General features: G+C 45.3%; 1 protein-coding gene across 2 annotated transcripts in view; it reads right to left on the bottom strand.

The window, feature by feature from the left end:
- LOC137417831 (uncharacterized) overlaps positions 1–13,611 on the bottom strand; it is a 106,129-nt gene that overhangs the window by 46,289 nt on the left and 46,229 nt on the right. For both annotated transcript variants that reach the window (XM_068103762.2, XM_068103755.2), the window contains exon 2: positions 109–541. In XM_068103762.2, coding sequence (XP_067959863.2) covers positions 109–529 — 421 coding nt within the window. In that variant the 5' untranslated portion in view covers positions 530–541. The remainder of the gene's footprint in view (positions 1–108; positions 542–13,611) is intronic.

The following is a 13,611-nucleotide window of genomic DNA, read 5'->3' as shown; positions in this document are numbered from 1 at the left end:
CAAAATAGATTACCGAAGTTAAAAGAATACAAAAAAAAAAAAAAAAACAATGGTGGAAGATCAAGATATTTGTTAACATGGGATGTTGTCTTAAAAAAAGTCACATACCAGACGTGGGTCTTGACGCATCATCCTGAGAGCGGAGGCTGCAGACATCACTGAACCTGATTCCAGAGAAACCAGGAACATTTTCCAACTGCACATTTTGGGATCCAAAAATCTTTCCACAGAAACTGGAAAGTTCCCGAATAACATTCTCCAAGTTGACGAAAATACTTCCCAAAAGAGAAGAACCTGCAATCTGGACATCTTGCGGCTTTGAAAATGAATTCATAAATTTAGAGAAGTCAGCATACATTGCAAATTGTAATTTCTCTTTGGAGAGAGAAAGGAGCTCGGTCCGCAATGGATCCGACTCAGTACAAGCTCGAATAACCTTCTGATTCTCAATTCCAAGCTTATCGATCACTGCTTGGGCTGTTTCTGCTCTCAGGCCTCGGGATTTGAGCCATTCCAAGAAGCTCTCCATTTCACCAATGACCTGCCAAGGATACAATGCTTATGTTAATCACAGAAAAGTTATACATGTTATTTTCTTTACTCTGTTTGGAATTTTTGTGAGTTATTTCCGTTGTCAACCCAATCAATTTTTATCAAATAAATGCGGGCTTTTACATCCAGTTTGTTCACCGCTGTTTCCCATTTTGTAACTTTTCTTCTCAATCAGCATCTAATGAATGTGAGTTATTATATACAGAGACAAAAATAAACCCAGAGTAAACTAGAAGAGACCATTCGGCTCGTTATACTGCACCACATCAACACCAGACCAAGTTTATCCCCCAAAACAATGCAAATTCATTTGGGGAACGAGGGAAGGAATGTGGATGAGACAATGTGGCACGACCAGGGATATCCCAAGCATGTCAAATACAAATGGCGAAATACAATTATTTTAATTGTTCAAATAAAAAAAGAGAAAAAGCAATCTTTTGTGTTATTTTTTCAGAGGTGGGTGGGGGGGAGGGGATAAGTTTGGGCGATGGCGGTTCTTGGATGACAAACACACAACATCAACCACACCCCACACCTTGATGAGACCCTCCACAGACACGACCCTCCACTCCACTCCACACTCGAGTCACAAACGTCTTGCCAATATCCAGATACTCTTCTATCTCTAAAGCTTCCAGGTACCTATCTAATCCTAATTTAAACTCATCTCTTGGTTCTGTTGTCACTGCCTTTCTAAGAGCCCATACCATGCATTAATGACTCTCTGAGTGAAAGAACCTTATCATCAGGCAGCTTTGGACCGGATTTGAGATGGATATGGACGTTCCTGACAAAAGCGCCAATTTTTTCCCACATGTTACCCATTACCTTACCTTTCCATTTTTGATAGGAACCACTTCCTCCGAATATAATATGGCGGCCATCTTGGATTTTCAAGATAGCCGCCATGTAAAAACCTATATCTCCCAATATCTCAGCATCTAAGCTACTTCGGATCATAATCTTGGTGTCCAAACATTCATTTTCTCGGACAAGGAATACAACTGTACCATTTACAAAAGCAACAGACGATTTTTATTAACACAAAAAAGAAACTGAACATGAAACTTGAAAAAAAAATTAAAACGGAATACTGTTAATGTGCCATAGTCACTGAAAATACTGCCAAAAAATCATGTATTCAGAGGAAGTGGTTCCTACCAAAAATTAAAGGCTAAAGCTATGTGTAGCACGTGGGGAAAATTTAGCGCTTTTGTCCAGAACATCCACATCCATTTGCTGAGCTGCCTGAATATTACCTTGCCACTGTATTAACTCTTATTTTCTTTATGAGGCTACGGCCCCTGGTCCTGTGACTATCTCTGCTGAATAATTATTCTGCACTTATTTTGTCTGTACCCTTCATTATCTTAAACATCTATCATATCCCATCATAACTGCCTCCTTTCCAATGCATGTGACAAGAAGGGGCATTCATGGGGAAAATGCCATCAGCATAGAAAAGGCCCCTTTACATGATATGTGCCATGTGGCAAAGTATAGAAAAGAAAGGACATTCCATAGCTTGTAGAAAATGGCAAACAGAAAATAAGGGACATTCAAAAAATTTATGTGCATGCTGGACTGCCCTCGTGTTCTTAGTCGGAACCAAGGAATGCTCTCGAAAAGTTCATATATAGGAGTGCTCTAAGTCTGGCAAATAAAATACATTTACTTCTTCTTGTGTAAAGTTTAAAGGTATTGTGATTTTGTGTGGTCCTGACGTTGGAAATGAACTGTGATCGAGTTATTATTGTGATGTGTTTGGAAATTTAAATGTGAATGGGGATTTCACATGGAAGCAGGCCATGGCAGAATCTTTTTGGTGACATCTTCTGTGGAAACTAGTGGGGTAACCCATGGGAATCCCATGGGCATGGACTTGTGTGACATTTGGACATCTTGAGTTTGATGCTGCACATTCAGTTTTACAAAATGGTTACTGGCAATTTATCAGAACCACAAATGATGTAATCTACACAATGTATTTACTTCTGATGACATGTGAATGCATGTGCGTGCACATGGGAAATACAGTTTGAAATGTGTTATTACATCTCATGTAAAATTTGACTTTAAGAGCTCAAATCCTCTCCCTCCCACATCACGCACACGGGGGAGAGTGGGTCACACACGGGGGAGTGGGTCTCACACACACACACACACACACACACACACACACACACACACACACACACACACACACACACACACACACACACACACACACCTCGTTTTTTTATTTCTGTTCCTCACAATTCTCTCTCATATTCACAGACACACACACACATACACATACACCCACGCAACACACACACACACACACACACACACACACACACACACACACACACACACACACACACATGTATATATATATATATATATATATATATATATATATATACATATATATATATATATATATATATATATATACACTAGCTTGGCTCGGCTCGCTATGCTCGCCTCACCAAGCGTCGTGACTGAGGAATGGGCTTATTTTAGCTGAGGCTAAGGACTGTACCTGAGTTGCTGTGTTGTCATGATTTACACCAATCATAATACAAACAATTACTTTGCACAAATGTATTTGTTGTGTTTGTGATATTACATTTTTATAGGCAATTTAGGTTGAAGATTTAGGTTGAATGTTTTTTTTTCAAGAAAGAACCCCTCAGCACAAACATAGGGGAGGGGTTGGTGCAGACTGGAAGTTTGGGACAATTACACCTCACCACCACGTAATTCAAAACACCTCACCACCAAGTAATTCAAAACACCTCACCACCAAGTAATTCAAAACACCTCACCACCAAGTAATTTAAAACACCTCACAGCCATAAAACACGTAATAAAAACACCTCACCACCACAAAATTAAAAACACCTGACCACCACGAAATTGAAAACACCTCACAGCCATCAAACACGTAATAAAAACACCTCACAGCCATAAAACACGTAATAAAAACACCTCACCACCACAAAATTAAAAACACCTCACAGCCATTGAACACGTAATAAAAACACCCCACAGCCATAAAACACGTAATAAAAATACCTCACCACCACGAAATAAAAAACACCTCAGCCATCAAACACGTAATAAAAACACCTCACAGCCATAAAACACGTAATAAAAATACCTCACAGCCATAAAACACGTAATAAAAACACCTCACCACCACAAAATTAAAAACACCTTACAGCCATAAAACACGCAATAAAAACACATCACAGCCATAAAACACCTAATAAAAACACCTCACAGCCATAAAACACTTAATAAAAACACCTCACAGCCATAAAACACGTAATAAAAATACCTCACAGCCATAAAACACGTAATAAAAACACCTCACCACCACAAAATTAAAAACACCTTACAGCCATAAAACACGCAATAAAAACACATCACAGCCATAAAACACCTAATAAAAACACCTCACAGCCATAAAACACTTAATAAAAACACCTCACATCCATAAAACACGTAATAAAAATACCTCACAGCCATAAAACACGTAATAAAAACACCTCACCACCACGAAATTAAAAACACCTCACAGCCATAAAACACGTAATAAAAACAATTCACCACCACTAAATTTAAAATACCTCACAGCCATAAAACACGTAATAAAAACACCTCACAGCCATGAAACACCTAATAAAAACACCTCACAGCCATAAAACACATAATAAAAACACCTCACCACCACAAAATTAAAAACACCTCAGAGCCATAAAACACGTAATAAAAACACCTCACCACCACAAAATTTAAAACACCTCACAGCCATAAAACACGTAATAAAACACCTCACAGCCATAAAACACCTAATAAAAACACCTCACAGCCATAAAACACATAATAAAAATACCTCACCACCACAAAATTAAAAACACCTCACAGCCATCAAACACGTAATAAAAACACCTCACAGCCATAAAACACGTAAAAAAAAAACCTCACCACCAGGAAATTAAAAACACCTCACAGCCATAAAAACGTAATAAAACACACCACCACAAAATTAAAAACACCTCACAGCCATAAAACACATAATAAAAACACCTCACCACCACAAAATTGAAAACACCTCACAGCCATAAAACACCTAATAAAAACACCTCACCACCACGAAATTAAAAACACCTCACAGCCATAAAACATGTAATAAAAACACCTCACCACCACAAAATTAAAAACACCTCACAGCCATAAAACACGTAATAAAAACACCTCACAGCCATAAAACACGTAATAAAAACACCTCACAGCCATAAAACACGTAATAAAAACACCTCACCACCACAAAATTAAAAACACCTCACAGCCATAAAACACATAATAAAAACACCTCACAGCCATAAAACACGTAATAAACACACCTCACAGCCATAAAACACGTAATAAAAACACCTCACCACCACAAAATTAAAAACACCTCACAGCCATAAAACACGTAAAAAAAACACCTCACACACAAAATTAAAAACACACCACCACATCATTTAAAAACACCTCACCACCAAGTAATTCAAAACATCTCACCACCACGATTTTGGGTAGTTGTAAGGAGCATGGTAAGCTCGGGTGGCGACTTCAGTGGCGGAGGTGCACAGGTAGGTAGACCTGCTGGTAGAGCCACACGACCCAGCCCCAAAATTGTGCGAAGGCACAGATTGAAAACTTGGGGAGTGAGACCCAAATTTGGTAGGACACCACAGGGTGGGTCAATGGGAATTGGTTTTTAGAACCGCATAGTTTAAAGATGCCAATTGGCAGGGCAAGACCCCGGATAGTGTAACAGAGTTAATGTCATTAGAGTATAGTTAGGATGAGAATCTCTTCGCACCATCCACATCCACTCACCAAGGTGACAGAACTCCACACCAGATTTGCAAATGTTTGGATGGTAAAGACATATCTCGACGGGATTTGACATTGTGTTTATTCCATCTCTTCCTTCTTGGGAGGGATTGGACGACGAATTTGGCGTAATGGGGGATAGAAGAGACAAGATGTAGAGACGAATTTGTAAATTGTAAATACGGGGAAGGGAAATGGTAGTGTCGGCTGACATGGGGGGTTACGTACGACTAGGGATGAGCTTTCTCCACTCGCTCTCCCGTGCTCCTCATGTTGCATTACCTTGTATTGTGTGTAACCTTGCGCCCTTTCCTCCGCTAACTCTCTGCTGTGTCTTTCCTCCCCACCCATGGACCCATTTTTTTTGTTGAGGGGAGTGTGCAGGAACACCGAGCTGTGCTGCGGCACATTGCTACACTGTGCAGCTGCACCCTGCTACCTGTTGCTGCACCAGTACACCTAATGGACCACACGTTCTGTGGCCTGGCACCTTTGTTGGAGCAGAAAATTGCTGCAAACATTGCCTTGCCCCTGGGGACCACTGGTTTTAAGTGGCGTAAAAGTCACGCAGATGGACCATGAGATGGCCCTGCAAATAAAATAAAAAACGGACACGGTTTGTGCACTTTTTATTTATTCCGGTGTGTCAGGAAAGAAGATCTCCAAGTTTTATTATGGCACACCGAAGACGAAGCAGGAAGACGCAAGAAGCAGCAGCCCAGCAGCAGCCAACCAGCAAATGTGCCATTTAAACATGACTGTGCATTTGTGATGATTGTGCATTTTTGTGCATATTGGTGCATTTTCTTTATGGTGTATTGGTGCAGTACATTGTGTTTTTCTCCTCCCAAAATGTATTTCCCACAAACGAACAGGTCCTGGGTTATAGAAATGCAAATAATTAGATTAGTCTTTTAAATAACATGCTCCCCACCGGCTTTATGTATAGTTTGAAAATTATTTCCGCAATTCGGTTAGCCGTTGGTGTGAGTCTGTTAATTAGTACACAACGCAGTAGGTGGGACATATTTAGTGTTGTAAAACTGTCGCACATAGGGTGTTAGATTAAATGTCGAGGGGAACCACACTTAAGTGTCACACGTAATTTAAAGAGTAGTCCTGACCCTTGCTCAAAACCGGTCGTTCTCACGTGTGTGGGTTCGGCTCGGGGACGAGCCTGGCGAAGGAGGGGGGCAGTGTTGCGGTTTTGAGAGTGTACATATGACATCATTAAAGGTTAAAGGCTTGCCCCCCATAGTTAGTCCACAAGCAACACATAGGCCCACTTAGAATTAGTTATGTCATAGTATGTGTAAGAGTAGGCCATTTCCCTAGTGACATCTGCGTTGTGTAAAGAAATGAGCTTAGGTCCTTTTCATTTTGTGGCCACCCTCCAATTACATCATGGGCAAACTCGATGCCGCGCCCCATTTGGCATCCTTCAAGTTTGTTACGCTTTGGCTGCCAGCAGCGTTCGCTGCCCTTGGTTTTGCTCGAAACTAATCGGGTACCACAAGGTAGGCCTAAGAAGAGGGAGGAGCATGAGGGTAGAGGTGTGGCCGCGACAAGCAGCACGTCAGAGGCGGTGATGGTAAGGGCCACCAGCCAACCTGGACTCGAAAGGCATGGCATGATAGGGCGTGGCAAGACGCGTCGAGTAAATTCCAGAGGGTTCGCTGGGCAAGGCTATATAAGTCTTCACACAAAGCCCTTGAACAGGACTTATGAGAAGGACTTGCAAGCAGGACTGACCCGGAGTTGAGAAGGAGTATTTGGAGGACCGGCGTGCACAAGACAGTATCAGAAGGATTTGTCAAGGCCATTGATTGAGAAGCGCATATTGAACTGTTCGCTTATGACGTACGCGGCTGCAGCCGCAAGTGTAACCGCCAAAGCCAGCCCTACCATTCGCCCTGTAATAATTCCGTGCGCGCCAACGACATGCGGAAAGCTCCTGGCCACTGTATTCATCTTCTTCGCGGTGCGAGTTGGGGGCCGGAGAGCGAGCTGCCTGGACGCCATCCCTGGACATGCTGACCTGGTCAACTGCAAACCCCGTGTGAGTGTGTCTGAGTGTGAACGGGCCTGTTTGTCCAGGGGATAAGTAAAAGACTGTTTAAGGCTGCACTGTGTTTTCTTCTTCTGATTATTGTACAAAGTGTAAATAAACCTTGTTCTTCCATTCTTCCAAATTCGACCGTTTCAGTGATTTCCATCATTGGGTAAGCGTGGCACAATTACGAACCGCTTGGATCGGGTTTAGTCATTGATAACGGCTCGGGTCACGGGTTCGCTACCGCTCGGCGTATCCACCAACACCCGTGATTTGGGCGAGGCTTGTCTCCTCATTTCAGGGTTGTGTTAATACTTAGGTAATAGCGAATCTGGTCCTACAACCCTATTTAACGCTGCCCGGAAAGGACGTCGTAAGCCTCGGGTCCCGTCGGTCAGTCAAAGACAAGGGGACTAATTCCCCCTTCGTAAGGGGAAAAGGCCGGCGCTGAGATCCGCAACAATATATATATATATATATATATATATATATATATATATATATATACATATACATATACATATATATACATATATATATATATATATATATATATATACATATATATATATATATATATATATACATATATATATATATTGTTACAGACGCGGCTTTTAGATGTTATATTGACCGAGCGGTGGTGTATTTAACCGCGTCCGAACAGTTACTCCCCGATTAAAACCCGATTTCACCCGACGTTGACCAGATCGCCCCACGGATATTCAATCGGGAAATCTCTAAAGCGATCGCAAGAGAATGAAAAAGAAGAAGAAGAATACGGAGGAAGAACAGATTTATTATACACACACAAGCAAAGGATGGAAGAAACAGTGACACAGCGAATCCTTAACTTACACTATTCGTTTTTACTTAGCCCCAAGACAACGAGCAGGACAGGACGTTCACACTTACACAGGGGTGGTTCAGGCAGGTAAGGCTTGAGATGGAGGCAAGGTCGGGAGGCCGCCGGTCGCAATTCCTCGCGGTTTTGGCGGGAAACCCTCCGTCGCGTATCCACTGCGGGAGACGCCACGCGCTGGTTCGGCACACCTGCTCCTCTTCTTGGGGCGGGGCCGTCTCCCTCCTTTCAGCGCGTCTCTCCAAAGCTGGTCTCCTTGCCGAGTACCTCTCCTCTTTGGCTTGGAGCGTTTCGCATCTCACCGCCTCTCTTTGGTGCAGCCTCGTTGCTCCTCTCCAGGTTCCAGCTCATCTCTCATCTCCTAAAGCAGTCCCTTGCAGTCGCTTTTATCACCTCGGGCGAAATCAAGCCGCCGACTCCGAGGGCACGCCTACCGGGTCACTCACCGCGGTGTTGATTGGCTGTTAGGGCCGGTTCACTCCTTCCCTCTTCTGACGAGGTGGAGACACACCTTTCTTCTCCAACCTTACCTCGTGGCCAATGGTGGTTGAAGAGAAAAACCGACCAAAATGCGGAAGGCAAATGGAAGGGAGGTTTTGGGGAAATTGGAAGGGCCTACGCTTATTTTGTTTGATACAATGCAAAGTCAATCTAGTGGGAAAACACATACTTAGCCTACATGGAATAAGGAAATACACTATTTAAAAGATATATCGTGACCTGCGTGTATATTCCATGCAATTAACTAGGACGCTGACTGCGACCATTATTTACATTAACAGGGTGGTACCGTACGTTTGTAACGTTCACATTGTAACGTTTTCACATTCGTTACACTTCCTCCAAAATTGTTACACTTCTCAAAAAACCGTTACACTTCTCAAAATCGTTACACACTTCTCAAAATCGTTACACTGCACCCCCCTTTCTTCAGGTCCGTCCTCGGGCCTATTAAACTTTAACTTAGTGTGACACGTAGGTGTAATTCCCTCTACAATTAACCTGACCCTGAGTGTGACAATTTTAAAACACAAATAAGTATGTCCCCCTATTGCATTGCATCCTGTCTAACAGACTCAAGCCCACAGCTAACCGAATTACGGAATTATTCTCAAACTATACATTTACGGTGGGGAGCATTATTTACAATGACGTGATTTCTTATTTACAACGCAACCCAGGACCTGTGTTTTTTTTTTTTTTTTCTTTTTAGGGAACAAGAGAAAGAAATTCCTGTTGGGAGGGAGGAGACAGCACGCATTGCATCGATGCACCAGTACCAGTACCACCAAAGCACCCAAAAGCACCCAAACACCACAAAGCACCCAAAAGCACCATCCGGTGCGGTCACCATGGCTCATAATAAACACAACAAAACAACTGGTGGTGGTCTTCTCTTTCTCTGCTGGGCCGATGTTCTTCCCGACGTCTTCTGGCTTCATGCGGCCTATGTGGACATAATAAAAAGCACAACTTGTGTCCATTTTTATTTAGGGCCTCAGGGGCCAACTAAGGGTGGTCCACCTGTTTGGCATAGGTGCCACCTTACCGAGGTCCGCAAGCAAGATTCCCTGGCCACTATGGCCGGTTTCCAACAGAGGTGCCCTGCCCCAGAACCTGGGGTCCATCAAGTGGTACTTGGCCGCAGAACAGCGGTCCATAAAGTGGTACATCAACGCAATGCATGCTGGTTCTGGGAATCTCGGGCGCACAATGGCCACCTCACGCACGCTCCCCTCGGCACCCAATGGCGCACAGGTCATGTGGGAGACAAGAGAAAGACAATTGAGCGAGGGGTAAGGTCACAAGGGTACACGTCAATAAGGCAATGCAAGGTGAAATGCGTACGGAGGCCGAAGTGAGAAAGCTCGTCCCTACCGTACGTCACCCCCCTGTCGCCTACCCTACCCTTGTTCTCACCCCATATGTACAAAAATCTACACATTTACAAATTCGTCACTACTGTCACGTCTTCCCCATATTTCCCCTATACCAAATTCGTCTCCACAATCCCTTTACTTCAAAATTTGCCATCACCAATTCATCATCAATCCTCGTAAGGAGGGAGAGATGGAATTACGCACAATGTCACACCCACGTCATGATGCGTCTCACAATCCAACCATTTGCATCATAAAAAATAATCAAAACATGGCATGGTGTGGAGTACCTGTCACCCCAGGTGAGTGGATGCAGATGGTGCGAGGAGATCCTTCATCCTAACTACTTTCTAAATGACATTAACACACTTTACACTACCCGGGGTCTTTCCCTGCCAATCCATTGGCCACTTACACTATTGGTTCTAAAAACCAAATTCCCATTGACCAAACTGTGGTGCTCCTCAATTTGGGGTCTCACTCCCCCGATTCATCTCCCGGTGCTCTAGCACAATTTCTGGGCTGCGACGTGTACCTCTCCCAACAGGTCTACCCACCTGCACACCTCCACCACTGTAGTTGCCACCCGAGCTTACCTAGCTCCTCACCCTAACCTAACTAACTGGGGACAGCCCCTCTCCTGGCTCTGTCACCCCATGGTGCCCTCTGGCACTGGGCTACCCGGGTCCGTCCTCCGGATCCTCGGGCCCCATCCACAACAACTACTACCGGCTCCCAGAGCCCACCTGCGGCCTCACCTGGCCGACATCCTCACAGTGGTGGAGTGCCCAAACCAACTACACACACTAACAGGCTACACGCCCAGCCATTTCCACAACACCAACGCACCCATCCACATACCATTCTGTCACCCGCACCACAGATGCCAATATCCAACCACAATTTACCTGTACCCTCTACCTAACACTTACACTACCCGCCCCGGGTATCCGTGATGGGGGTCCACTCTTCCCCCATTCACACCTTCGCACCATCCACTCCACTCCACAATTTCCACCATTCTCACTCCCCGACCATCCATTCCACTACTCCATACCATTTATTCCATACAACCATTTATTCCACACACCTGTCCTCCATTCACCTGTCGTTGCACACCTGTGCAATCATACCTGGTGCCACCTGCACCCTCCTTTCTTCCTGGACCATTTGGTCAGCACAACACGCAATCACCACTACTCCCTCATACACTGCTCCATTCACCTGTTCAGTTGCACACCTGTGCAATCACACCTGTTCCATTCTCACCTGTTCAATCCTCACACACACGGCATCATCTCAGCTAACTTCTCCCCTCTAAAACTTGCGCTTCCCAGTCGTCCCTTTAAACTATTGCGCTCCCACGTCATTATAATCCACACTAATCTACCTGCGTCCCCACTACAGGTATCAGTCACTAACTAAACTTAACGTTACCTAATGTCAATCTCTTCTAGATCCCTATCAATATAACCTAACCCACCCGGGCTAGTTTTCACTGCCATACACCCCATAAGCTATTGCTCCTTTGCCCCCACATGGGAAGGATGGTGGATTTGCCATCCCACCACATCGGGGGTCTCTCACTACCAATTTCGCTCGTCCAAATCCAACAATTCAAAAATTTTCCATTTACTGCCAATTCTATTCACTTTTCTAAATTTCGTTTTAAATCACTATCACTACCACCATCACCCGTCTACTTATTACATCCTCTCGGTGCGCCAATTCACATCTACAGCCCGGCTTCGTACAGCCGAGCACTGAACGCGGATTCTTTTGTGCTGGCGGCTGGATGCGTCCCGCATTCGGGGCAGGGGCGGGGGCTTACCCGGGCCAAGATCCCACGCATCACCTCGGCGTGGAGCCATCCAATGTCCCGATCTCGACCTGCCGGCACGTCTCAATAGAAAGTGGTCGCCATGACGACCCTTCCTATCGGGCTGCCCGCTCCGCCTAGTGGAGCCCGGACGCGGCCGCTCCACGCGAGGCCCAGCGTGGATCGCGCACGGCGGGCCTTTCGAACCCGCCGTGGCTCGGATCTCCGCTGGTTCTCGCGGCACGCGAAGCCCGGCACGCACCGAGGGCCCGATCCGGCTAAAAGTCGACCTAACCTTTAACCCGGTTACCGTCGACGCTTCACCTGCAGGCTTACATGCATACGCTACCTCTTTCTTGCTCATACATGCAGCCGTTCCCATTCTCCTCGTACCTTTTCTTTCACACCTCGGTACACTCACTCCGCTCACCGACTTGGTCACACACCTGACCACCGAACACTTTGGCACACATTCGTCGCTCGCACACCTCACTAACACACCTCTTCGCGCCCCCTCCTCGGTCACTTCCTCTGTGACTATCACAGGTGTGCTCTCATTCGCACACCCATCCACGTGCCTCACTACCAACTCAAATGTGCCTTCCCACACACGCTCTACCATCCCAGGTGTGCTTCCTTCCATTCCAGGTGTACATCCTCGCTCACCTGTCACAACCAACTCACGCTCCGTTTCACTCTCACTACTCTCACCTCCACTCTGGGTCGCGCACTCACCCTTACTCTCGACAGCACACTCTTTCCTCATGCACCCGTCCGTTACACACCTTTCTCGCGCGTCCTCCCGCGCACACTTTTTCGTTACTTCCTCCGTAACACTCACCACACCGCGCTTCCCTGTGCTCCCTCGCACACGCGCTTCGACCAACTCACTCTTGACGGCACACTCACTCCTCGGCGTGCACTTTTTCCTCACACACCCCATGGTCGGACATTCTCGCACACCTCTTTTTTCGCACACCTGTCCTGTCACACACTTCACCAACGGCCTTTCACGAACACCCGGATCCAAACCAATCCCCAAGCCGACTGAAGCTTTCCTCACATCATGTACATTGCCACTCACCTCCGTACTTTGTCTCCGCACCTTCTTTGCCACCTGCAAACTCTTTATTTGGTTAGTGAGCATCACATCATGATTTGAACACAGACCTTGTACACATTCCATCACCTCCTCCTGGATTTCTCTTTTAGTTTCTGTTCGTCCCTTCTTAATTTCACTCACCTTTTCTCCCACTTCCTCTAATTTTTGTTTAACCTCTTTTATTTCTCGGTGCGTCCCCTCAAGTTCGTCCTCTAAGGCTACCGTGACCGTCTCTATGTGCATCCTCACCTGCCGGTCCTTTGTCTCCATTATCTCTGTCACCTCCTCCACCCTCATTGTCAGTTCCTCCCGTACCATCTGACATTGCCTCTGCGTCACTATTAATTCGTTTTTAATTTCTTTTTGTGTCGCCTTTAACCCTCCTAGTACCGCAGTGTTCTTTTGAACCTGCTCCACTAACTTAGTTTGTCCCTCTGTCAGCTGCTCCACCTCCTCCGTCAG

Source organism: Myxine glutinosa, chromosome 1 (genome assembly GCF_964187855.1).
Source record: "Myxine glutinosa chromosome 1, kmMyxGlut1.1, whole genome shotgun sequence".
NCBI classification, from domain to species: Eukaryota; Metazoa; Chordata; class Myxini; order Myxiniformes; family Myxinidae; genus Myxine; species Myxine glutinosa.
The sequence above is the reverse complement of the archived record's forward strand: the minus strand, read 5'-3'. Positions and strand labels throughout refer to the sequence as shown.